This window comes from Lissotriton vulgaris, chromosome 7 (genome assembly GCF_964263255.1).
Source record: "Lissotriton vulgaris chromosome 7, aLisVul1.2, whole genome shotgun sequence".
Classification (NCBI taxonomy): Eukaryota; Metazoa; Chordata; class Amphibia; order Caudata; family Salamandridae; genus Lissotriton; species Lissotriton vulgaris.
Window position 1 is genome coordinate 1080423267 of NC_141695.1, and position 25732 is coordinate 1080448998.

A 25732-nucleotide genomic window follows, 5' to 3' on the forward strand; every position below is an offset into this window, starting at 1 on the left:
ATTGGCTGGAAGAGAGATCTGTAAAAGGTGGAAGGACCATCATCCACCTACACTTTTAGACTGGCGAGTCTCGGTCTTACAAGTGTCAAAGCTTGACCTAGCAAGGTCTGGGAACCGAAATAAAAGATCTTTTTGGCATTTGCTTAAATGAAATTAACTGACCAGGGTTTTTTTTTGTTGTTTTTTTTTCCCCTGATCCAATGATTATGCTGCTGTGGTTTATTTCCCTTGTTTTTGCCTATACTTAGGTTGGAATCCCAGGTATGATGGCAGCACTGTCCATGCTTATTTGGTTTCGATGCGCAGGTCTTGGAATATGCCTCTTCTTGCTGAAGGGTGACGGAACAGTAACATTGTATAACCCTTGCCAGTTATATACTGAAACAGCGAAAAGGATCCGTTAGACCTTTTACACATGAAACCATGGTGGAAAATGAGGACCAAAAAATAAAAAAACATTAAAAAAACTCTAAAGTGAAAAAAAGTACTGTCTTCAGCAGTCCTAACTTGCGTTGCTCTTATTTTTTGATTACCCTTAAACTCAACAAGAGGTTGCTGCAAAGCACCACACTTAACCTTTGGGACTATGTAAATCAGAACTACAGGAATAATTTTAATCTTAGTACTGTGGGACTACTGAGGATGGTCTTTGCAAGAGTTACTCTTACAAATTCATATAACTAAATGACAATACATCAAAACCTCTCTCAGTAGCATTTGTATCAAGTTCTATCCAGGTAACAACGCTTCTTATATCAGGAACATTTGGGATTGAGTACTGGTATTATTGTGTAATCAATGTACCTCCTCATCAATCAGCAACATCGTGCTCTGTTTTATGGACTAATGCAAGATCTGAAGTAATATTTGTGTTTATGAATTAGCTTCAGGTGTTAAATGTTACACTTGGTCTACTCGTTTTATGATTATTTTTACCCCTAATTGGGTTCTCGGCTGTGCAATGTTATGCCAATGTTAAATTAATCTCATTTTTTTTCCGCTCTTCTTATTGTGATAAAGACTGGTTAATCTGGAATTCTCAGCAGGCACCGTATCCATATTTTACACTAATTAGTGAAGGGAGAACTGTGTGCCATTTGTATCTAGATTCTACTTGCTCATTAGGCCTAGCACCCCATACATTTTACTACCAATTTTCCAAAAGCACAAATCTTTCATTTATAATATGTGACATGGATTCTGTCAATCCGGAGAGAGTCACTTCATTAACTTTATTTCCCTATAGGATTCTTTCCTGCCTTCCATAGTGCCTCTGTGGTTTACAAGTTGCAATTCCGGTAGTTATAGCTATGTTCTTCCACTTTAACTGTTTCATTTTACATATCCTTTGGAAGACTTCAGAGCTAGCTAGCCATGGAGCATCCTAGTGCTCGCTGTTTGGTTAATTCTGAATAGCTACAGACCTATTTATGATGGGGTTTTAACTCACCTATATACTTATATTGTTCTTCTTAAGCTCCTTTGTTAGTTTTAAAACAACAATGAACCGCACAAATGATCCAGTGCAGCATCAATCTGTACTACGCTACACCACTGTATGGCCGCAGTCTTGATAAAGCTCTGTATTTCTAGCGGATGAGGATCTGCTGAGTGTTTTTATTTATGAACTCAACAAAGTTAGAATTGCGTCTTAATTAAGAGGGTAGAAGCAGACATGGCTAGCCAACACAGGTTTTCTCTGCGAAGCCACCATAGGAGCATCATTTGTCCTGTATTTCTTTTGGGGTCCTGGGTCACAGCTTATGGGGGACATGTACATCTTTCTCAATATAAGGAATCTTACTCAAATACATGCCACTGGTTAAGCAAATTTCCAAACTCGCATTTCTGCATATGTAGGCTGCAATATCAGTCTCTATATAGGGACATCCAGGATAACACTCAAACATGCACTATAATTCAGTGAGCAAAACCTACTTGGAGGACTACAATGAGTCAAGAAAATGCACACCAGACCCAGGAGCGACTAAACCTTGACTAAAAATTAACATACTGGTTACAGCAGAGAAACCTCAAGACCGTATCCTCCCCAGGAGGACTCTCCTGTTATGTAATTCTATCACTAGGGGTTTTAGAAACCTAACATCATGAAGTGAGCACTGAAAACGGTAGATAGTTCAGAGTTTAAAAATATGGTGACATGGCATAGTGGGATTCAGGAGTACTCTCACTGGTCTGATCTCTCATTAATCTTGAGTGAAAGGCCATTGACGAAGACCAACTACACCCCTTTGAAGGAATTTTTAAATATAGCCACCTAGTGGGTGGGGATCTCGAGATAGTAAATCTGTTTGTTTTTTGTGAATTAATTCAGTGGAAAATGTGTGCACGTTCTAAAAAACACCAGGACAATTTTAATATCAACATTTGCAAATTTGAAACGAAGTTGATTAAACTTCCTTTATGTCACCATTTTTCTGGCCTGCACAATTTAGCTTAATCTATGAGCGTCCACAGAAATGTTTCCAGGGGGGGGCAACAATTTAACATCATCACCAACCTCCGACATGATGTGTGCCAGGTGGGGCACAAGAAACACTGGGTGGCAGGAGGAGCCATAGGGGGCAGGAGGAGCCATAGGGGGCAGGAAGCAAGCCGCTTGGTATCCACATCATTCACCAGATATAATCCCACATCACCAGGTGTAACCCCACTACACCAGATAATAAATCATATAACCCCCAATGCCCCCATGGATGCGCAAAATATAAACCCACAGCTTTCTGCTGCTTTTGACCAGTTTTTTAATACCCTTCCCTTCCTCTCCCCTGCTTTTCTGATGGCTTTCTTCTGCTTTTGCCCCGGTCTCAGTTCCACTTTTTGCCATTGCAAGCAAATCACTTAGGGCCAGATGTAGGTAAATATCATTTACCGATTCTAAAATAACGGATTTTACCGATTCAGTATTTTAGATTTGGTAAAAGATATGTAGCTAATGATTCGGTAAAGTTTACCCAATCGGTAAAATTCGGGAAATACTGATTCAGTATTTACCGATTCGGTATTCCCCATTCATTCCTATGGGCCTGGAGGCCCTTAGGAATGAATGAGAATTACTGATTCGGTAAATAAGGAATCGGCACTAGGGGGTAGACCTACAAGGGTGGCAGGGTGTCACATTGACACCCTGTTGCACCCCGGTATAGTGCATGGGTGCCCATGTGGCACACATACATGCCCTAAGGGCATGTGTGTCTGCCACATGGCACAGTTGAAAAAAGCACAGCATTGCTTTTTTTAAGGTTTTCGATATTTACCACCATCTATTAGTTGGTGGTAAATAACGAATCCTTACAAGTGAAAAGCACTCACTTGAGTGCTTCCTACAATAAGGATTCAGTAATTTACCGAATCGGTATTTAAGAATTCGGTAATTTACTGATTCCTTAAATTACTGATCCGGTAAATTACAGAATTGTTAAATTAGGCCCCTACATCTCAAATGCCTAATACCAGTCGGTAACCCGAAATTTGGTAATTTCGGCCGTTACGAACCGGTATTAGGCTTCCTACATTTGGCCCTTAATCTCCCCATGGCTGCCCGCATTAACTTGGCTGCCTGACCGCCTTCCAATGGTCGCTGATTGCTCCGCTGAACTCTGCTGCACAGATCCCCTCCTCCACTTACTCTATTTTTCACATTTTTTGCGCAGTTTTATGAAGTGCCAAAACCACCCAAGTATTGGAGCCCTTTACATTAGCTCTGGTTACTTTATTTTGTGCAGTTTCAAGATGCACCAACTCTGCCCAAAGGCATTGGAGCTCTTCATATAAGCACTGGTTACTTTTTAGTGTACTTTTATATAGCTCTGCCAACAAACACCACCACCCAAAGCTATTGGAGCGCTTTATATGAGCACCAGTTACTTATTAGTGAACGTTTATATAGGTCCACCAACAACCAACACCGCCCTAAGCTATTGGAGCACTTTACATAAGCACCAGTTACTTTTTAGTGAACTTTTATATAGTGCCACTAACAACCAACACCACCCAAAGTATTGGAGCGCTTTACATTAGCACTAGTTACTTTTTTGTGCAGTTTAAAAAAAAGCCAACACCGCCCAAAGCTATTGGAGCGCTTTACATAAACACCAATTACTTTTTAGTGAAGTTTTATAGTGCACCGCCAAAAACCAACACCACCCAAAGGTACCAGGGCTTCTAAGGTCTAGCTGCTAGGGCTTCTAAGGTCTAGCATGGGAATGTACTCCCTTAGGAGAGTGGTCTGGTGGACAGGTCATGAAGGCTGAACCTGATTCCCCAGTTCCAAATTCAGCAGCTCGGGCCGTAGTGCCACATCCTCACCCTCACTGAACACTATACTGCCCCACTGAGAGAAACTCGCACTGCCTTTAGCTACAACCCAATGGTGCCCTGCTATAAACACCTGGATGCGACTCAATTCCAATTATGCACAAGACAAGAGTAATATGCTGCCTGAAAAAAAACTAACAACATCCTAGAAAAGGCAAACCCTCTTAGGTAATGCAGGATTAAGTAAAGCATGTGAAATGCAAGAAGAACATGATTACCTTAACACTTTTACACTCATTATTCAGAAATTAATGAGTTTTTTTTCCTGAAACATTAAGCACATGACTTCAGGGCCCAGAAGGGACCCATTTCCTCCCTAATACAGGACACCTTTCCCTCGAACTGGAAAAAGGCCATAGTAAAGGCACTGTTAAACGCACCTTGATCCCACTGAGATGGGTAACTACCATCCCATCTCCCTACTACCAGGAATTAGCAAGGTGGTGGAAAAACTTGTCACCCGCCAGCTCTCCGCCTTCCATGAGTCCGATGGACTTCTACATCACTCTCAGACGGGTTTTCGTCCTGGTCAGGGAACTGATACCGCACTGATGGTAGTTGTAGAAGAGGTGAGAAAGATTCTAGACGCGGGGGACATTGACACTCACCGTTTTTGAGGAGGGGGGAGGCGAGCAGGCCCACATTGTAGCCGCCACTGCCAGGAGTCCACTTGTGCAGCCCACAGCGCCGCCGCCCCGGGACTACATCTCCCGGCAGCCTTAGCGGCGGCGCTGCTTCCTGACACCACCACGGAAGCGCCAGGAGGCGCCTAAAAGCAGCGCTCTGTTCGGCGGAGTGCGGGGGACATTGACACTCACCGTTTTTGAGGAGGGGGGAGGCGAGCAGGCCCCCATTGTAGCCGCCACCGCCAGGAGTCCACTTGTGCAGCCCACAGCACCGCCGCCCCGGGACTACATCTCCCGGCAGCCTTAGCGTCGGCGCTGCTTCCTGACACCACCACGGAAGCGCCAGGAGGTGCCTAAAAGCAGCGCTCTGCTCGGCGGAGGGCGAGGGACATTGACACTCACCGTTTTTGAGGAGGGGGAGGCGAGCAGGCCCCCATTGTAGCCGCCACCGCCAGGAGTCCACTTGTGCAGCCCACAGCGCCGCCGCCCCGGGACTACATCTCCCGGCAGCCTTTGCGGCGGCGCTGCTTCCTAACACCACCACGGAAGCGCAAGGAGGCGCCTAAAAGCAGCGCTCTGCTCGGCGGAGCGCCAGGGACATTGACACTCACCGTTTTTGAGGAGGGGGGAGGCGAGCAGGCCCCCATTGTAGCCGCCACCGCCAGGAGTCCACTTGTGCAGCCCACAGCGCCGCCGCCCCGGGACTACATCTCCCGGCAGCCTTAGCGGCGGCGCTGCTTCCTGACACCACCACGGAAGCGCCAGGAGGCGCCTAAAAGCAGGGCTCTGCTCGGCGGAGCGCGGGTGACATTGACACTCACCGTTTTTGAGGAGGGGGAGGCGAGCAGGCCCCCACTGTAGCCGCCACCGCCAGGAGTCCACTTGTGCCGCCCACAGCGCCGCCGCCCCGGGACTACATCTCCCGGCAGCCTTAGCGGCGGCGCTGCTTCCTGACACCACCACGGAAGCGCCAGGAGGCGCCTAAAAGCAGCGCTCTGCTCCGCTCCGCGGGACGCCGGGCTAAGCCCGGGCAAAGGGCGGGCCCTCTGTGCTCCTCAGAGGACCCGAGGAGGACGGGACGGGCCACCCCACTTGGCTCCATCAAAGGAGGAGGTGCAGAGACGTTTAACCTTCTTATCTTTACCGCTTTGAACTGCCTATTGTCTTTTCCGGAGTTCTGCTTTCCAATTACTATGTCCATCTGGGAGGAGCTGAATGCCCTGTGTGGCACAAACTATGTCCCGGATGTATCAACCCCCCTATAGTGGGCAGAGACACTGACCAAATAAACTGCACTCCCCAGGATGTACCTTTACCCCCCGAAAAAGTCCTCTCACAAACCAATATACTGTCCCGGGCTTAACCGGTAAAAGGAACCATGACGAGGAAATAGATAATACTAATGAGAATCTATCAAATGCCGATCAAATGTGCTGTAGCCCCTCACTATCCCCCTCCAACCCAACCTTATTAGCGTCGGATAAGGCTGGGACTCGAACAAATGACTCTGTATCGCCCCTCCAATTGACCCTACTGGCTCAAATCGAGCGATTGTTAAACTTTGCACTATCACCTCTGGTCGCAAAAATCAACGAGCTGGGGGGACAGGTTGACCAGTATTGAAAAAACAGTAAAAAGGATTTATCCATTAACTGAAAATACTGCTATACCCATATGTCCTACTCTCACTACCAACCATGAAAAGCCTAAGTCCATTGCACCCAGGAAAGTTCAAATTTCTGATTTCCCTCTTACCACACCCATTCCTAGTGGCCGCAATGTTACTTTTAATCCCGCACATGTCCCTCACATAGCTCCTAGGATTTTTCAAGAAAGAAGGCATCAAATTAATCTACCCCCTGAAGCCGCCCCATACGTCACCGTTCTTTCTGGGGTCCCTGCACTTAGTCAGGGCAAACTTGAATCACCCCAGGACCTGCTGAATAAAGCCATCTTTTGGCTCAAAAACAACAGACCGTTACCACCCGCTCTAGATGGCGGAATCCTGAGCATCAGGAGGGTGGGGTGGCTAGGTATGCTGCCCAAAGACATTTCGGGGGACTTGATATTAATTAAATTTAAACACAGGAACACTGTCCCCTATCTACGATCTACCCAGCCCAAAGTTGGAGATGGTTCCATTTGTATCTGGGACCTGCATGACTTTTATCCTGGCCCCCGAGCACCGAATTATAATACCTGGTGAAAAGGGGACTCTGTGTACCTTGTGTTATTACTTTGATTAGTTGATTTGCTAAACTGATTTTAGTTTGTTTTAAATAGTCGGTTTTCTTTTAACCTTGCAATGAATTGTCGAGTTATTTATGCATGTATGTATTTTTTTTCTGTTGCTTTTATGGTTTTAAACTTAAAAACCGAATAAAGCTTATTTTGATTTGATTTGATTTGATTCTAGACTCAGTAGGATCAGCAGCTGTGATCCTGCTGGATCTAAGCGCAGCCTTCGATACGGTAAATCACTGTATCCTGGCTCAACGGATTAGCAGAGTAGGAGTTACAGGTCGGCCTTATCCTGGCTGAAATCATTCCTGGAAAATAGAACCTTCCAGGTCTCTGAGGGCAACATTCCATCCCAAGCTATTCCGCTCCAATGTGGGGTTCCTCAGGGCTCGTCCCTAAGCCCTACACTTTTTAATGTGTATATGTCCCCACTGGAGGAAATAGTAGCCCCTTTTGGAATTAAACTGGTCACTTATGTTGGCGATACCCAACCTGTTGTATCTCTGAATCAGTTGGACCATTCCCCGGAAAACCTGTGCTCCTGTCTCAAAGAAATTTCTAGTTGGATGAACAGATCACACCTTAAACATAATGGCAAAAAAACTGAGCTTCTGGTGCTGGGCAATCAATCAAAATTCACCCCTATCTATGTGGCCGATCTGAATGGGACCAGCTCCCACCCTTAAAAAAGAGATAAGAAGCCTGGGTATCTGGCTCGACCAGGATCTCACCTTTAAAACCCAAGCAAGGAAAACTGCGGGAGTCTACTTCAGCCTGCTTCGAACCACGCAAAATATTCTCCCCCTCTTACCTGCCCATTCCAGAAAACTCCTTATTCAGGGGCTTATCCTCCCCAGACTGGACTATGGCAACGCTCTCTATCTTGGTGCCCCTAAAACAGTTATTTCTAAACTTCAACTAGTCCAGAATTCGGCAGCCAGACTTCTCACAGGCACTAAAAATTGGTGTTCTGCTAAATCAGCTCTAAAAACCTTCCACTGGCTCCTGATGCAGGAGAGAGTCAACTTCAAATCCCTTTGCATTACACACAAAATCCTCCAGGGTAAGGGCCCCCCAATCCTAAGAGCTCTGATCAAACTATACATACAAAGCCAATAGAAAGCTATGTTCCAACCACCTCTACTTAGCCGACACCCCCAGAATCAAGAAGGCGCGGACGGGGGGCCACCTCTTCTCCTACAACGCCTCCAGGCTCAGGAATTCCCTTCCACTTGCCATCCGCAGGGAAACTAACCTACTAACATTTTGCAAGCACCAGAAAACCTGGGTTTTCCCTTAAACTTCATCTATTCCCTTGTCAACTTCGCAGCGCTGGGACGCCCCCGGGTAGCCATGCGCTTTACAAATCCCATTTCAATGTCCATTGCCTAAATCCTTATAAAACATAAGAAGTATAGTTTAAAAAGACAACGTACCTGAACATAAGAGCAGCAATGCATATTATAAACTAAAATAAGGAAAAGAGCTGATAAAGATCACATTAAGTTGTCCACTCCAGTTATCAACCAGGTATTACAGAACCTCCAGGAATGGTGCACTTCCACACCTGGGAAAAACAATGCTGTTCAAAGAATGACGAGAAAGAGAAAGTAGCGCTTCACTGGCAAACTCTGTGAAGTGGCACTAACGTGTTTGGGTGAGAATAAACCGAATTTGGCCACTTTGCGACCACTCTGTAATGATTTATTTCGTTATTTATTTTTCGTGTTTTGCACCTATTTTTCTCTTGGTCTTGAGGCTTCACTTTGTATCAGAAACAAATAATAAAAAGAGGACATTTCCAAAAAAAGTGCTTCTTTCATCTTTGGATCCATTTCACAGGGGAGGGAATGAAGCAAAGTAGAGGAAACAGAGGGTAAGAGACGTTTATTGAAGCATGGTTTTCAGCAGGTGAGGAGCTGCGAGAGAGAGAAAAAAAGGAGAGAATAAGAGGAAGAAAGAGAGAGGGCAGCTGACAACAGCAAGGCAGGAAAAGTGAACACTTCTACCTCTAATCTTATCTTATTACACCTGCTGACACCTAAGGACTTAAAGGAGGTTATTTTTATGAGAAGAAACATATAACTCTTAACACAAATATAGAGGCTATCACAACTCTCTACGTTTATGAGTGTATGTTAGAGAAGAAAGCAAAGAAAGAGATAAAGAGACAGAACTCAAAATCTCCTCAGGAAAGTCAATATCACATCAATACACAACCATGTGCCCAGCGTCATCATCTGGGGTCCCAAAGAGCACTCCTATGTCTCTCTTGGAAATCAGAGAGAACACTAAGAGAGCTGTATCCTTCTGTGCGATACTTGCAGAAGGAGAAACAAATAGGATTGTGTTTAGAAATGGGTTGAAATAAGGTAATATCTATTGTGCAGTGCAAAGGATACTGTGCAATAAAGTGCTTAAAAAGGATAAACTAATGAGATAGGCACTTTACTGAGACAAACCACAAACCAGAGGATTTCGAGTGGACAGTATTAGAGAAACCTTTCATTCCACCACATTGTAGTGATGTTTCAAGCCTGTTATTTTAACGTGAGCAACGATGGGTCTTCAGACTGTCAAGTGACATCACAGGTTTGAATGACACCATCCCTTTGCTGACACTAGCCAAAAAATTATATTTCATAGTAATTACAGATTTGTTGAAATACATTGCACAAATCGGTTTAATGAAAATCTGTATCCATAGTTCAGTCCCATAAATCTTGTTTTAAATCTATAAATTGTTTCCATTAGAGATATATGCCAGTACTCCATACACTGAGTGTACATAATGATCCAAGCAATAATATGATGATGGGAGAATGAACTACTGAATATATAGATAACCAAGAGGATATCAAGAATACTATTGTACTCATCCCATTTATACTAGACAACATAATTGACATTTAATCTGTCTATAAATCATTAAGAAATGAGGAGGTAGCTTTTGAGATTCCATTATGCCGAGTTTCTAGGTGAAGATTTCCTTTCACGAAGTCTGCTCTGTTCGTAAAACTATATCTAATTCTAGAAAGAACTACAATTCCCGCCGGCATGACATCAGCCGAGTAGTTCTTTCTGAAATTCATTGAAATACTATTGACATGCATGATTGAATTAAAACCCAACAACAGAAAAAATTTCACTTTCCAACATTATTATTGGTTCACGTATATGTCGTCCGTCAGACATTATTAAACGAGGTAGTACTCTCAGATACGCTACTACGCCCGGTTATGAAGCGAAACCTTTTTGCGAGATTTGGACAGTTCGTATAACTTTATTCAACTACACTAGGAACTATTACTCCCATCAGTCGAGTAGTTCGGATGTACAACGCCGTCAATACATCATCAACATGAGCGTCCTAGTAAGATTTTCACAATAGAGGATAAAATGGCGGTCTGCTGGTACCCTGGCACCTCCACTCCAGTGGAGTTTCTGCCCAGGGACATCGACGGTTGGTAAGCGCATGTCTATGACCTGCTCTCCTTATTAATTTGTAGCCCACAGTAAGTGCGTAGAGAGTATAGTGATACCTCTGCACCTATTCGTATTTGCGAACGTTTTTTCGTCACTATATGATTCTTACAAGAAAGGAGCAAAAACATGCATCACAGTGGCCTACTCTTGCACAAGTGGGTTTAAACAGGGTATTTTTCTCTCTTATATTCTTTCTTTTGGGGATAACAAATGAGCCCTTTCTGTTTGTCGTTTATAATTACCGGAATGCAAAGCATGTTATTATGGAAGAGAGTTGGTCTTTTGAGTACCGCAACTGTGGCCCTCGTCTCTGTAGTATAAAATATTACGCCCATGTGAAGTAATTATCACGTTTTGATTGACGGGCCATTGCGAATATATGTATCGAATAGGACGGTTACTGCGTGCTTTAAGCAATATGCCCCGCACACCAAGTTCTGGAGGCTTTAGTGACAAGATACATTTGTATCAATAAAGCTTTAGATCCTTGTTGTTGTGCCTTCGAATAGTCACCGTTCCTTGGGGGCACCAACTAAACCACGGAAGTAATGACATTGATCCATACTCATCTAAAACAGAATTTTTTGGGGGTGATTAATAGGGTGCCAAGGACAACATGATCCAACCAGCGACTACAGTTGTGATGGTTATGAGGTTTTTAACGGTTGGCTGTTTTACTGCTATGGTTTTATAACTTATACATTGATGATCAAGGCATATCAATATTGTCCATACAAACACGCGTTGTTGGACTTTTTTCTTTGTAGAGCAGGCCTCAAATACAACTTGAGCTGGTGCCGAGTGAGGTGAGGCTTACCCCTTGTGAAGCAATGGTAAGCTTTTTGTTAATCAAGTTGCTATTGAAATATTAAATGAGGCATAATGATATTAGAAGGCAATCATATACAAAGAGATGTTATGTTTATTCTCCCTAGATGCCGTCCAGCCATCATGCTTACATCAAGGGTTCAAATGAGAATATCACGTCAGTAATACTGTATGTATGATCTTTCGTGATTTAATTTTATTGCAGTGGCAAGATAGTTATATAGGTCCTGAAGAAAGCCAGGGAGAATATTCCTGAATGGCTGAAACATTTTCACTGTGTGAACAGTGATTAATTGCAAACTGTTATGTATCTTTTTTTCTCACTTTCACTCTGTTTTTAACAGGAAAACTATGGGACATTGCTAGGATTAGCAGTAGAAAGGATAGTAAACTATCTCATTAGTTTATCCTTTTTAAGCACTTTATTGCACAGTATCCTTTGCACTGCACAATAGATATTACCTTAATTCATCCCATTTCTAAACACAATCTTATTTGTTTCTCCTTCTGCAAGTATCGCACAGAAGGATACAGCTCTCTTAGTGTTCTCTCTGAGTTCCAAGAGAGACATAGGAGTGCTCTTTCGGACCCCAGATGATGACGCTGGGCACATGGTTGTGTATTGATGAGATATTGACTTTCCTGAGGACATTTTGAGTTCTGTCTCTTTGTCTCTTTCTTTGCTTTCTTCTCTAACATACACTCATTAACGTAGAGAGTTGTGATAGCCTCTATATTTGTGTTAAGAGTTATATGTTTCTTCTAAAAAGAATAACCTCCTTGCAGTCCTATGGATTCCATTTGTTTTTTCATATATTAGAATTAGTAGGATAGAACCCATTTAGGACTTTAAACTTCCCTCCAGACCCTCGTGTCTTATAACTGGTACCTAAGGACTCCCACGCGCAACAGAACATGGAAGCAGCTGCAGGGTTGGCCAACCAGCCCTTGCCATGACGTTCCTGACTCTGCCTCTCGAGCTCCAGACCACAGCACTCGGAGTCTACTGTGCGTCTGTGCAAAAGAGGCAAATGCAGGGATTCAAAAGTGAAGAAAAAAAATGATGACAGGACTGCCCCTCGTGAGATCATTGGTCCATTCTCTCTTGGGGCAGGCCAGAAACAAGAAACAGGGCCGTCATAAGTAGGGCGTTCGAGCTATGAATGATTGATGGCCCTGATTATTATAGATCATCTGTGGGCACCGCGGAAACCACGGATTTTGCGGACACATGGGCAAATGTAGCCCAACTTTCGGCAACCTGCCAGGGCTGTTTTTTCCTGCACAAATGGTAAAAATCACCCATTTGTGTGGGAAACAGCCCAATCTGGCAACACTGCTGGAGAGGAGCCTGCGCATTGTGTGCACTTGCAGGATCTGTGGCGGGGGCATGTCGGAGTCAGTCCATGATTGGTCCAGACCAGTTCTCGACTTGCATAAGTCAGGCAATGCAGTAGGCAGCTATCATTGGTAGTGCTCAGCTACCCAATTTCAGTGCTGCCTTGCCTGCCTGCAATTATGCCTGAGACTCAGGGTGGCTGTTGAGACTCACGGCCGAGAGCAGTCCGATGTCATGGGGAGCTGAGCGCTATGCTAAGTTTGATGAGTAGTAGCATAGTGCACAGTTACCAATGACAGGCACAGTGAGGCAGCTAGCACCACCTCTGCACAATGGCACCCTCACCCCCCGGCAGTAGCCCTGCTAGACACTCTAGTTACGGCCCGTGGTGCGGAAAGGCTCCATTCTTTTTTGTAACATCGCTTGCACTCCAGCAGCCTAGTGAGTCACTGGGATGCTGGAGTGCCAACATTAAAAAAAAGAATGGCGCCTGCACCACAGCACTACAACCCACACCGGCGATCCAGGGGGGGTCTGAGCCCCTCCTTGCCCCTCCCTGCAGACGCCATGGCTTAATCTATCGTAAGGAAGGAATTCATGTTTTTTCCAGAAAGCTGCCTCCTGCACTTGACTACGAAGCAGTAGAATGTGAATGATATCAATGTTATCATTTAAAATGTTATTAAAAATACAATCTCCTAGCTGAGACGCTTGATTTTAGAATACTGTTCTTGAATCACAGCCCTGAAGACAGAAGTGACATGCTTAACTTGAAAACAAGAGTTTCAGCAAGACCTATCGAAGTACAGTAATAACAGTACTTCAAATCTTTCCTTCAAAATCTCGATTCTTGAGTACAGAAGGATTAGTTACTTACCTGTAATCCTAGTTCTCTTCCAGGGGTATACTCATTAAAGTCATAAGCACTGAATTATCTCCGCCCATGAGTGGGGACCCGGAACACATAAACAATATACATATATATGTGTAAATATAATCAAAAGTACATAGTACTAAGTAATTATACACATATACATGTATAATACCCATAATATGCAGCCTAACATTAACACATAGGCTAATCAAACCAAACCTTACATATTCTGAAGCATGAAAATATGCTGTATATAAATGCAATAAACAGGCATGAGCCTAAAATGCATTTCATAGCCATGAAAAACCTTTGATTTTCATCAAAGAACCTGTTGTAAACAGTTATTAGCCTAAAAAGGCTGCATATGAAAAAATGTCTGTGTACAGAAAATCAGACTGGCACCCTACCTTTAAGGCCCCAGAGAATCTGCACACTTTGCCTTTAAGGCCTCCAGGAGAACTCTGTTCCCATCATGCCCCACAGGTGACAGTTAGGTCAGTTCTTTTGTACGGTACAGTAAAATTTAGCAGGAATCTGCACTTAAAACCATATTGAAATGTTAAACCTCAATGCTACTGCTCGCCCGGCGTGGGGGGAGGGTGCTTATGACTTTAATAAGTATACCCCTGGAAGAGAACTAGGATTACAGGTAAGTAACTAATCCTTCTCTTCCAGGGGATACTCATTAATAGTCATAAGCACTGAATAGAGTAGCAAGCTCATACCCACCAGAAGCGGGCAAACAGATAAAAGCATAGCCATACTTTAATATCACAGTGTTTAACTAGAATTAGCAAACAAATTTCTGAGTGATGCTTGTCCCACTTGTGCATCAGTCTGCGCATCAGAATCCAAACAGTAATGGCGTGTAAACGTATGCACTGAACGCTAAGTAGCTGCTTTACATATCTCTGACATAGCCACATTCCTAAGGAGAGCTGTGGTAGAAGCTTTTCCCCTCGTAGAATGAGCCCTAGGTCTACCTGATAAAGACTTGTGGGCTAGCTGATAAGCCAGTAAGATACATGACACTATCCACTTAGAAATGGATCTCTTGGATGCTGCCAAACCAGTATTTGTAGGACCATAGTTCACAAACAGACGGTCCGTCTGTCTCAAAGACTTTGTTTTATCTAAGTAAAATTTCAAAACCCTTTTTAGTTCTAATGAATGTAAAGACCGTTCTGCCGGACTTGAAGGGTTCGGAAAGAAAGTAGGCAATGTTATGGATTGGTTAATATGAAAATCCGACACCACCTTAGGTAGGAAAGCAGGATGAGTCCTGAGCACCACTCTGTTTCCATGAAAAACTGTGTACGGTTCATTGCAACACAAAGCCTGGATTTTGCTCACCCTACGAGCAGAAGTGATGGCCACCAGGAACGCTACTTTCCAAGACAGGTGTTGCAAAGACGCTTTATGTATAGGCTCAAATGGGGGACCCATTAACTTAGTCAATACCACATTAAGCTCCCAGGGTGGAGAAGGAGACCTGACTGGAGGATAAACCTTTCTCAACCCTTCCAGAAAATCCTTCACCACAGGCATTCGAAAGAAAGATATCTGTGTTGGCGATTTTTTATAAGCAGTTATTGCAGCAAGATGGATTTTGATGGAATTAAACTGCAAACCAGATTCAGCAAGGTATAGAAGATAAGGCAAGATCACCTTTTCTTGACTATGAATAGGGTCCAGACCCTTACTCTGACACCAAATGTAAAAGCGTTTCCACTTAAATCCGTAGGATTGTCTCGTAGAAGGCCGCTTTGCTCCTTAAGGATGTTCATACACTCCAGATTCAGCTGTAAGTGCCCGTACTGGATGACTTCAGGAGCCATGCTGCCAAGCGCTGGGAGGGCAGATTGGGATGAAACACTTGCCCCTTCTGCTTGGACAGAAGATCTGGGCGACACGGCAATCTCCTGTGCGGTGTTATTGACAACTGGAGGAGATCTGGGAACCACCACTGGCGTGGCCACTCTGGGCAAATCAGTATCATTCTGGAGTGAGTCTTGTACAGCCGATTGATCACTGCTGGTATCAACGGTGTCGATGGAAAGGCGTACAGCAATCTATCAAAAGGGCATTCCCTTGAGACCCTTTCTGGTAGAACCTGGACGCGAAGACGGGGCATTTTGCGTTTGCCGCGTCTGCGAACAGATCTATGTCTGGTGTTCCCCAATCCTGGAAAATGCTGTGCGCGATGTCTTCGTTGAGAACCCAGTTGTGCGCTTCGACAAAGTCTCTGCTGAGGTCGTCCGCCTGTGAGTTGAGACTCCCCGGTAGGTGAATTGCTGTTATGGACAGGTCTCGTGCAAGTAACCAATGCCAGATGGTCTGGGCTTCTATGGAAAGAGTCCTGGATCTGGTACCCCCCTGCTTGTTTAAGTAATACATTGTAGTTGTATTGTCTGTTTGCACCAGGAGGGACTGAGTCTGTAGAGATGGAGCCAGGGACTTGAGAGCAAGATGGACCGCTCTGAGTTCGAGTAGATTGATGTGATATCCTTTCTCGAAGTCTGACCATAGCCCTTGTACCTGCAGAGGGCCCATATGCGCCCCCCAGCCTTGGAGAGAAGCATCTGTTATCAGAGTCTGCGTTGGTGGGTCCTGATGAAAAGGGACTCCCTTCATCACGTGCACCTTCTTCCTCCACCACCGGATGGAACTTTTGCAGACTGTTGGAGATAAATCCGGTCCTCCCAGCATCCCGTCCTCTGTTTCCACTGATCTTCCAGACACTGTTGTAGAGGACGCATCTGCAAACGTGCGTTTGGCACAAAGAAAATGCACAACGCCATTGACCCCAGGAGAGAGGACACTTGCCGAACTGTCGGACGTGCAGTTTGAAGGAGAAGTAGACACTTCGCTCTGATGGATGACCACCTCTCCTCCAAAGGACACACATTTTCTACTTCTGTGTCCAACTGAGCACCCAGGTAGTGGATCTTCTGGGTGGGATTCATTATGGACTTCTTGTAGTTGACTTGCAGACCCAACTTGTACATGAGCTGAAGACAAATCGACAGATGTTCTTCTAGAAGCGATGGGGATGAACTCTTCAGAAGCCAGTCGTCTAAGTACGGATATATGAAAATCCGCCTCTTTCGAAGACAAGCCGCCACAACAGCCATACATTTTGAAAATGTCCTGGGAGCTGATCTCAGGCCAAAAGGGAGCACTGCGTACTGATAATGACGAGCCGCCACTTGAAACCTGAGAAATTTGCGATGTTTTCTGGATACCGGGATATGAAAACAAGCGTCCTTTAGATCGATGGAGCACATCCAATCCCCTTGGTGTAATTGAGGGAAGATCTGGTGAAGAGCCAGCATTCGAAATCTTTCCTTCCGAATGAATTTGTTCAGTCGCCTCAAATCCAGAATGGGTCTGAACTCTGTGACTGGACCTTTTTTCTGTACGAGAAAAAATCGAGAGTACAGGCCTTGACCTCTCTGCTGGAAAGGAACTGGTTCTATGGCCTTCTTCTTCAAGAGGATGTTCGCCTCCTGTTGCAAGCGCTTTATATTCCACTGTACCATCTTTAGAGGGCGCATGACAGGGGGTGGCTTCTTGAATCTCAAAAGGTACCCGTTCTGAATGACATCCATCACCCATCTGTCCTTCGTGATCTGTTTCCACTCGTCCAGATAACGCACAATACTTCCTCCAACCGGAGTGGGACACGGTTGTAGAGAAAGCATCCGTTCATTGTTTCTGAGGCTGCTTGGCAGCAGATGATTGCTGCCTATTTCCATTGCCTCTACCTCGTCCAGGCAGCCGCTGCTGGAATTGCGACCTTTGTTGGTTCTGGCCTTGATTTTGCGAAGACCAATTCGTCTGTTGGCTCCTTTGCTGAAAAGATCTCTTGTCATAGGGACGAAAAGTACCCCGACATTTAAATTCTTTTTTCTTCTCAAGGCCTACGGCCTTAAGAGTGTCCAACTCCACCTTAATTTTAGACATCTCGTCGTCTGCATGAGATCCAAACAGAGTCAAACCATTAAAAGGTAAATTTACCATTTTCCTCTGTGCCTCCGGCTTTAGCCCCGTAAGGCGAAGCCACGCTGTACGTCTTGCGCCAACACCGTGTGCATAACCATGAGCAGACAAGTCCGCCGCATCAGCAGCCGCGCTAATGCTCTGGTTAGCCACCAATCCTCCTTCCTCCACTATTTCCAGGAAGTCTTTCTGATCCTCCTTAAGGAGTTTATCTGCAAAACGAGCCACTGAGTCCCAGAGCAGACGGTCATAGCCGCCCAATAGAGCAGCCGCACTGGCCACTCGCATGACCGATCCTGAGGTATTGCACATTCTTCGCCCCAATGAATCCATACTCTTACTATCCTTTTCAGGTGGAGCAGAAGAGGTAAATGCTGCTGAATGTGCTTTTCTGACTGCCGCTACTATCAGGGAATCTGGCGGTGGGTCAGACCGCAAAAACATTGGGTCTTCTTCTGGAGCCTTGTACTTCTTCGCAATCCTAGAAGGACCTGAACCCACTGTGGCAGGAGTTAGGAATGTCCTCATTGCTGGTTCTATCAACCCGGGCACTAACGGCAGAAGAGGCTTGCCAGTCGTCTTGTGATGCAGGGTTTCAAAGATGACTGACGTTGCTACCTGGGGAACAACCATTTTGATGTTGAATTTACTCGCTCCACGACATAATACATCATTAAATGTGCTTAAATCGTCTACTGGAGACACTCTGGAAGGAGGAGTAGAAGAATTAGTTGGAGAATAGTCCCCATATGAAGATCTTGAAGAAGACGAAGACGATGTAGAAGATGGAGTAGGAGTTCTACGTCTTCCCTGAGTAATTGCCGATCGCTGCCTCCTACGCTCCCTTGAACGAGATTTCTCTCTCACCAAGGATCTTGAGCGTGATCTTCTATGCAGCTCCGTCCGAGGGACCGGAGCTCTCTCCCCCATTATCGGACGCATCTTCCAATGCCTTAAACTTTCCAACCACCTCGGTGGCAAGTTAATAGGCCGCTCTGTATGCTCAGGTGAAGCTTCAGGTGACACCTGCACAATATTCAGTTCTGCGGAAGACTTGGAAGCTCTAGAAGCTGCACTGTGTTCAGAAACCAATGAACCAGACGGAGTCCGCTGTCTGGGCACCAACTGTCTGTCATCTGACACCTGCCCTGAGGTTGAGCCCGAATGAGCCACCACAGAAGAGTCCTGGTGCACTATCTCTTGCCCCACTGCAGATCTGTTGTCTTGCTGATCATGCGGGGAAGTCTCCACTCTAGGTTTGGGACTTATTTCTGACCTCGACAAAGACCTAATTGAGGGCCGAGAGGCTGGTCTTGATAGTCTTGACGCCGATCTATGTTCAGGTGGGGGAGACCTAGACACTCCATGCTTCGAGCCCGAAGCATGCTTCGACGTCGACCTATGTCGCGATGGAGACCTTGACCTTCTCTTTTTAGGTCTTGACGTTGAATCCTTCGACGTCATTCTTTCTCTCGACGTCGACCTTTTCCTCGACGACGACGTATGTCTCCCTCTCGACCTCGGTCTATCCTTCGACGTCGACCAATGACTCTTTCTCGACGTCGATCCTTTACCCTTCGACGTCGACACACGATCCTTCGACGTCAGACGTCTCTCCTCCCTCGACGTCGACCTCTCACGATCCTTCGACGTCGAGCATTGCACTCCTGACGTCGTCCTCACTGCAATCGACACCAATTGCCTCGACGTCGAAAGGGATTTCGACGGCAACTGTCGAGCCGCTGATCCTTGCCTCACCGGCGAAGTCCTCGACGTCGACGGAGCTCTCTTCGACAGCGATCTGGTTCTCGACGTCGAGCGCACCTTTTTTGACGGCGACGCTACCTGGAGTCGATGTTTCTTAGTTCTACCTTCTGGAGATGCTCATCTTCGACGTTTAGGGTAAGAAGACAGCTTAGCAGATGGTAATAGGCCTTTAGAACTCTTCTCACCACGGTTTTCTCTCTCCAGAAGGCCCAGCAACCTCATTTTCTCCCTTTCTTTTAAAGTTCTATTTGAAAGGTTGAGGCAGTTATAACAATCTTCCACCTTATGAGAAGCTGGAAGGCACACCACACAAACAGAGTGTGGGTCAGTTTTCGACATCTTCTTCCCACAGGAAGGACATTTGTAAAATAAAGGTGGCATTCTGACTAAAAAACACCAACAGCTTAGTCAGAAAAGGATAACAAACCACCACCAAAGCTATATGTTGTCAACAAAAGGCAAGAAAAACCAAGTTTTGACAGAAAATACTTCAAATGAGCAGAGCTCAAGTTCCAGGTTCCTCACAGAACAAGCCGGAAAAAAACTGACCTAACTGTCACCTGTGGGGCATGATGGGAACAGAGTTCTCCTGGAGGCCTTAAAGGTAAAGTGTGCAGATTCTCTGGGGCCTTAAAGGCAGGGTGCCAGTCTGATTTTCTGTACACAGACATTTTTTCATATGCAGCCTTTTTAGGCTAATAACTGTTTACAACAGGTTCTTTGATGAAAATAAAAGGTTTTTCATGGCTATGAAATGCATTTTAGGCTCATGCCTGTTTATTGCATTTATATACAGCATATTTTCATGCTTCAGAACGTGTAAGGTTTGGTTTCATTAGCCTATGTGTTAATGTTAGGCTGCATATTATGGTTATTATACATGTATATGTGTATAATTACTTAGTACTATGTACTTTTGGTTATATTTACACATATATATGTATATTGTTTATGTGTTCCGGGTCCCGCTCATGGGCGGAGATAATTCAGTGCTTATGACTATTAATGAGTATCCCCTGGAAGAGACGTCATTTAATCAATCATTTTAATATGAAGTTTGTTGAAGATTAAGAAATGGATATGAGAAATTAACACACTTTCGAATAAGAAAAACGCAGAGTAAAAACTCTGCACATTACCTTTGCTATAGATCCTTCATCATGCTTAGCGTTGGGATCCAGCTGTCCGATTGAGTGCAACGGAATTTTCTTCATATTTTTTTCAGGTGACCTGCCGCAAATAAGTAACATCTAAACAATCTTATAAAATCTTATGTTGAACATTGTTTAACTTAAAGCGAACAAATAAATATAAATCTGATCAAACCATTTCTGTGAGGAGAAACCTTAAGCCATTTGCTACCAAATGGCACTTCACTTTCTAAAAATAAAACGTTCTAAAAACTTTTGGCCCACATCAAAAATACATTTTTACCTGTCAAGATACAGTCAAGGCTGAAAATGCCATATTTGATGCTTATTTGAGATTCATAAAGGGAATTCTGCCAGATGTAAGTAGTTTTAATACCGCAGATTACACTTCAGCGATTGTGGAGAAATGTGCAGTATAAAGGGCCTTATTACGAGTTTGGCAGTCCTCCTTCAGACTGCCACCACCGCTCTAGCAGGAGGACCGACATGCCTGTGGTGCGCCCGCCTGCCAGATTCAAGTTGTATTTGGGGCGGAGAGGGGGAGGGGGGGGTGCAGCAGTGGTCTCACAGAGCAGCTGTGTTAGGCTCATAAGGAGAGCCTTAAGAGCAGTCAGCCGCCATGATAGCGCCTGCAGCACATTCCTGCTTGGTGTGGCATGCACCATGTCGTGCATGCCACGCCATGCTGGAACAGGGGTGAAATTCTGTGCCCCCCCCCACGCATACACCCCAGTTCCAGATTAGTTACATCCCCGCCAACCTTTTCATGGCAGGCTCACTGCCATGAAATGGGCGGTGATAATGCAACTCGGAATATGCTCTGCAGTGCCAAAGAGGGACCACCAGCATATTCCTGCCCTTTTCTGCTGTACCATGGCAGCAGGATTCTGACTGCCACACTCGAAATATGGAGGATGGCCCTGCAGAGGTGGCGGTGGCCAGACCGCCACAGCGAGAACTGAGGTCTGGCTGTCCTTTGACCGCCGTACTCAGAATAACTCCCAAAGCCTAACGTAAGGGCTGGGAGGTGGGCAGAACAAGGCGTGGTTATCCTTCTAAGTTTATAAATGTCCACAAACATGCATGTTTTTGGGGCATTGATAAATTGAAATCTGATCCCCTCCCCAACATATAAGTAGTCAGAGATTTATTCCAGCTAAGTAACTCACCTTCCCAAATGGGAAGATGAAGAATGACTCCCAGATTTGGTTGGGGTGTTGGGGAAAGGCTTTTTTTCCAAAGGGAGAAATATTTTTCCCAGGGTTGCCATTCCCACTGTGTGGAATTGTATGCTGCATATAATTCAGGTGCAGGGGGAACAGGCAGTCCTCAAAATGCCTCATCATATGAGCAAAAGTTCATAGATATTCACTGTATCGCTATGCAGCAATTTATACTAGTGTTCACACTGTATCTGTTTTAAAACCTAATAAAAAGTAGTTAAAAAAATATGAAATGAGCAATAGTTCAGCTGTAAACCTGCAAATGACACAGCCTTCCACATGTACTACTGTACCTGTTTTATGAAAATTACATAAATGTAAAAGTACCTTCAAGCAGAGTCGTAGAAACCAGCCCATACTTTCTCACCTTTTTGTGACTACGGCATTTTTTGTTAACTTTCTTTTAGCATTTATTAGAGAAAAGGCCAGTATGTTTAGATATTCTACATTAATGTAGCACAATGGTGGAATTGCCATTTTTCACTATTCTCGTAATGCTAATTACTCTACTCTGTTTCATTATACTGATTATCGCAGCACACACATTTTATACAAGAATCACAATACTACAATAAACACTGAAATGCCTTGCTGAGTATTTCTTCTGTATTCCTTTGGGAATGCATGAGAGTCCAAGCAAAAGGGTTCTAGATCTGTTACCACGATTTCCTTGGGGAATCAGGGTTGTCATGTTCTAAGTTTGCACACACATTTGTTACACTGTAAGGTTAGGGTTGCAAATGGTGTACTCTGAGCTAGCAGGAGAAAAGGCCAACATACTGCAGCGCGAGTGCTACTGCAGCGCGAGTGCTTCCACACGCATTTGGGAGCTTTAAATTACAGCATTAACTTGATCTGCATTAACTTGATCGGCTTGCATAGCGCTGCAGCGCGAGTGCTGCCACACGCATTTGGAAGTTTTAAATTACAGGGGAGTGCTGACTCGGCGCTCACTGACCTCTTAAATCGACTTTGGAACGCTTGGGGGCATTGTACTATCGGCGCTCTCTCTTTGTACATCCATTTAAACAGGACGCTCCAGCTGCAAGCGTAGTCAATTACATCAGCCTCAGCATAACGCAAGTAGCGTTGTTTATAGATAGCTGCCGCCATCTTACGCCGTTGTTGTTGTTGTTAGTGCCCCAGAGACCGGCCCCCACAGCCCGCCCCGCCTCCCTGCTGACCCTCCCTCGCCCCTCCCCCTCCACCATCCATATATGTCAGAAGCATTCTCGCGCAGCGGTCAAGCGCAGCGGTCGCGCCCAGTTCGCGCCGAAGGTGCGCCAAAGGTAAGCCTGTCTACGCCCGTCCGCGACAAGCCCGCGCCCAGCACCAGACCCCCTGGTCCCCATACCACCCACCCCTCCCGCATTACATACGACGCCACCACCCTCCAACCCTAAACCCCGGTCGACTCCCCAACTGCACCCAAGCCGCTCCTGGACACACCCATGGACCCTTCTCTTGCAATTCCTGCAGGTTTGACAGCACCAAAAACACCTCCTCATCCACAAACACCAAACAGAGACCTGACACCAACCACCTAAAATGCATCCTGCTCAACACCCGCTCGGTCCACAAACACGCCATCGACCTCTGGAATCTACTAGACACCCTCTCTCCGGACGTCGCCTTCCTAACAGAAACATGGATGAACGCCTCCTCAGCCCCAGACATCACCATTGCCATCCCGGAAGGCTACAAGATCATCCGAAAGGACCGCTTCAAGCAAACAGGAGGAGGCATCGCCATTGTTCATAAGAATTCCATCCGCATCTCAACCAGCTCAGATGTCAACCTTGCCAGCGCTGAACACCTTCACTTCCAGATCCACACGACCCCAAGACCACACTCAGAGGCACCCTCCTCTACCGGCCTCCAGGACCCCGTGCACAATTCAGTGATGACATCACTGACTTTATCACCCCACATGCCCTCCCCTCCGAGGACTACATTCTATTGGGAGACCTCAATTTTCACCTGGAAAAGAGCAATGACAGCAACGCCACCTCCCTTCTGGACAATCTCGCCAACCTCGGACTCAAACAACTCGTCAATACCCCCACCCACAATGCAGGTCACACACTCGACCCTATCTTCACCTCCAGCAAACATGTCTCCTTCAGTCACACCACAGTTCTCCATTGGACGAACCACAGCTGCGTTCACTTCATCTACAATAAGACCACAACCCACAACCATCCTCAACCTACTCTGCGAAGAAACTGGAACAAGATCACCACCGACCAGATCTCCTCATCGCTTCTTCAAAACCCCCCTGCCCACTCATCGAACGCCAACCAAGCAGCCATTAACCTCACTAATTGGCTAACCAACAGCTCCGACATCCTAGCACCGTTGAAAAAACGCCACATCAAACTGGGCAGAAAAAACGCCTCCTGGTTCAACGATGATCTAAAGAAATCTAAGAAACTCTGCCGCTCCCTCGAGAAGGCATGGAAAAAAGACCCGAACACCAGCACCAAGGACGCCTTCAAAAACGCTTCCCGCATTCACCACCAACTTATCCGGTCTGCCAAGAAAGCCGCATTCAAAGACCGACTAGATAACAACGCCCACAACAGCAAGGAATTATTCAACACCGTCAAAGAATTTACCAACCCATCAGCCAACTCCAACGACATCACCCCCTCTCAAGCCCTTTGCGACTCCCTAGCTTCGTTCTTCCACGACAAAATCGCAGACATCCACAACAGCTTCGACAACCAACCCGGAGACCAACCCACCCAACCGTCTGCCGTACCTTCACCCCCCTTGAACATCCTCAATGACTGGAACCCAATCTCCACTGAGGACACCATCAGCCTGATGAACTCCATCCACTCAGGATCCCCCACAGACCCTTACCCTCACCACATCTTCAACAAAGCAGACTCCATCATAGCACCACACCTCAGAGACGTCATCAACTGCTCCCTCAACTCCGCCACCTTCCCGGAAAGCTGGAAACACGCAGAACTCAGCGCCCTTCTGAAAAAACCCACAGCTGACCCCACCGAACTCAAAAACTACCGACCCATCTCGCTCCTTCCATTCCCGGCCAAAGTCATCGAGAAAGCTATCAACAACCAGCTCGCCACCTTCCTCGAAACCAACAAATCCCTCGACTCTTCAAAGTCCGGCTTCCGAGCCAAACACAGCACTGAGACCGCACTCATCGCAGCAAGAGGCGACATTAGAACTCTACTGGACAATGGAGACACAGTCGCCCTCATCCTCCTCGACCTCTCCGCAGCCTTCGACACAGTCTGTCATAGCACCCTGCTACAACGCCTCAGAAACATCGGAATCCATGGAAAAGCACTAGAATGGATCACCTCGTTCCTTACAGGAAGAACTCAGAGAGTCCGCCTTCCACCATTCAAATCAGAGGCCACTGAAGTCATTTGCGGCGTGCCACAAGGATCTTCACTTAGCCCCACCCTCTTCAACGTATACATGAGCCCCCTCGCGACCATCGCACGCCAACACAATCTCAACATCATCTCCTACGCTGATGACACTCAACTGATCCTCTCACTCACCAACGACCCGAACACCGCCAAAACCAACCTACATGAAGGAATGAAAGAAGTAGCCGAGTGGATGAAGCAAAGCCGTCTGAAACTAAACTCAGATAAAACAGAAGTCCTTATCTTAGGTACCTCCCCCTCCGCCTGGGACGACTCTTGGTGGCCAGAGGCCCTTGGAAAAGCACCCATCCCGACGGACAACGCACGGAACCTGGGCGTCATCCTGGACTCCTCACTCTCAATGAACAGGCAAGTCAACGCCGTTTCATCATCTTGCTTCAACACTCTTCGCATGCTCAAAAAAACATTTCGGTGGATCCCAAC

At 45.8% G+C, this 25732-nt stretch overlaps 1 protein-coding gene across 1 annotated transcript in view; it reads right to left on the bottom strand.

Moving 5' to 3' along the window:
• Positions 1–25732, bottom strand: part of LOC147702949 (uncharacterized) — a 4293369-nt gene that overhangs the window by 2260869 nt on the left and 2006768 nt on the right. The window contains exon 11 of the mRNA XM_086929459.1: positions 20641–20731. Coding sequence (XP_086785585.1) covers positions 20641–20731 — 91 coding nt within the window. The remainder of the gene's footprint in view (positions 1–20640; positions 20732–25732) is intronic.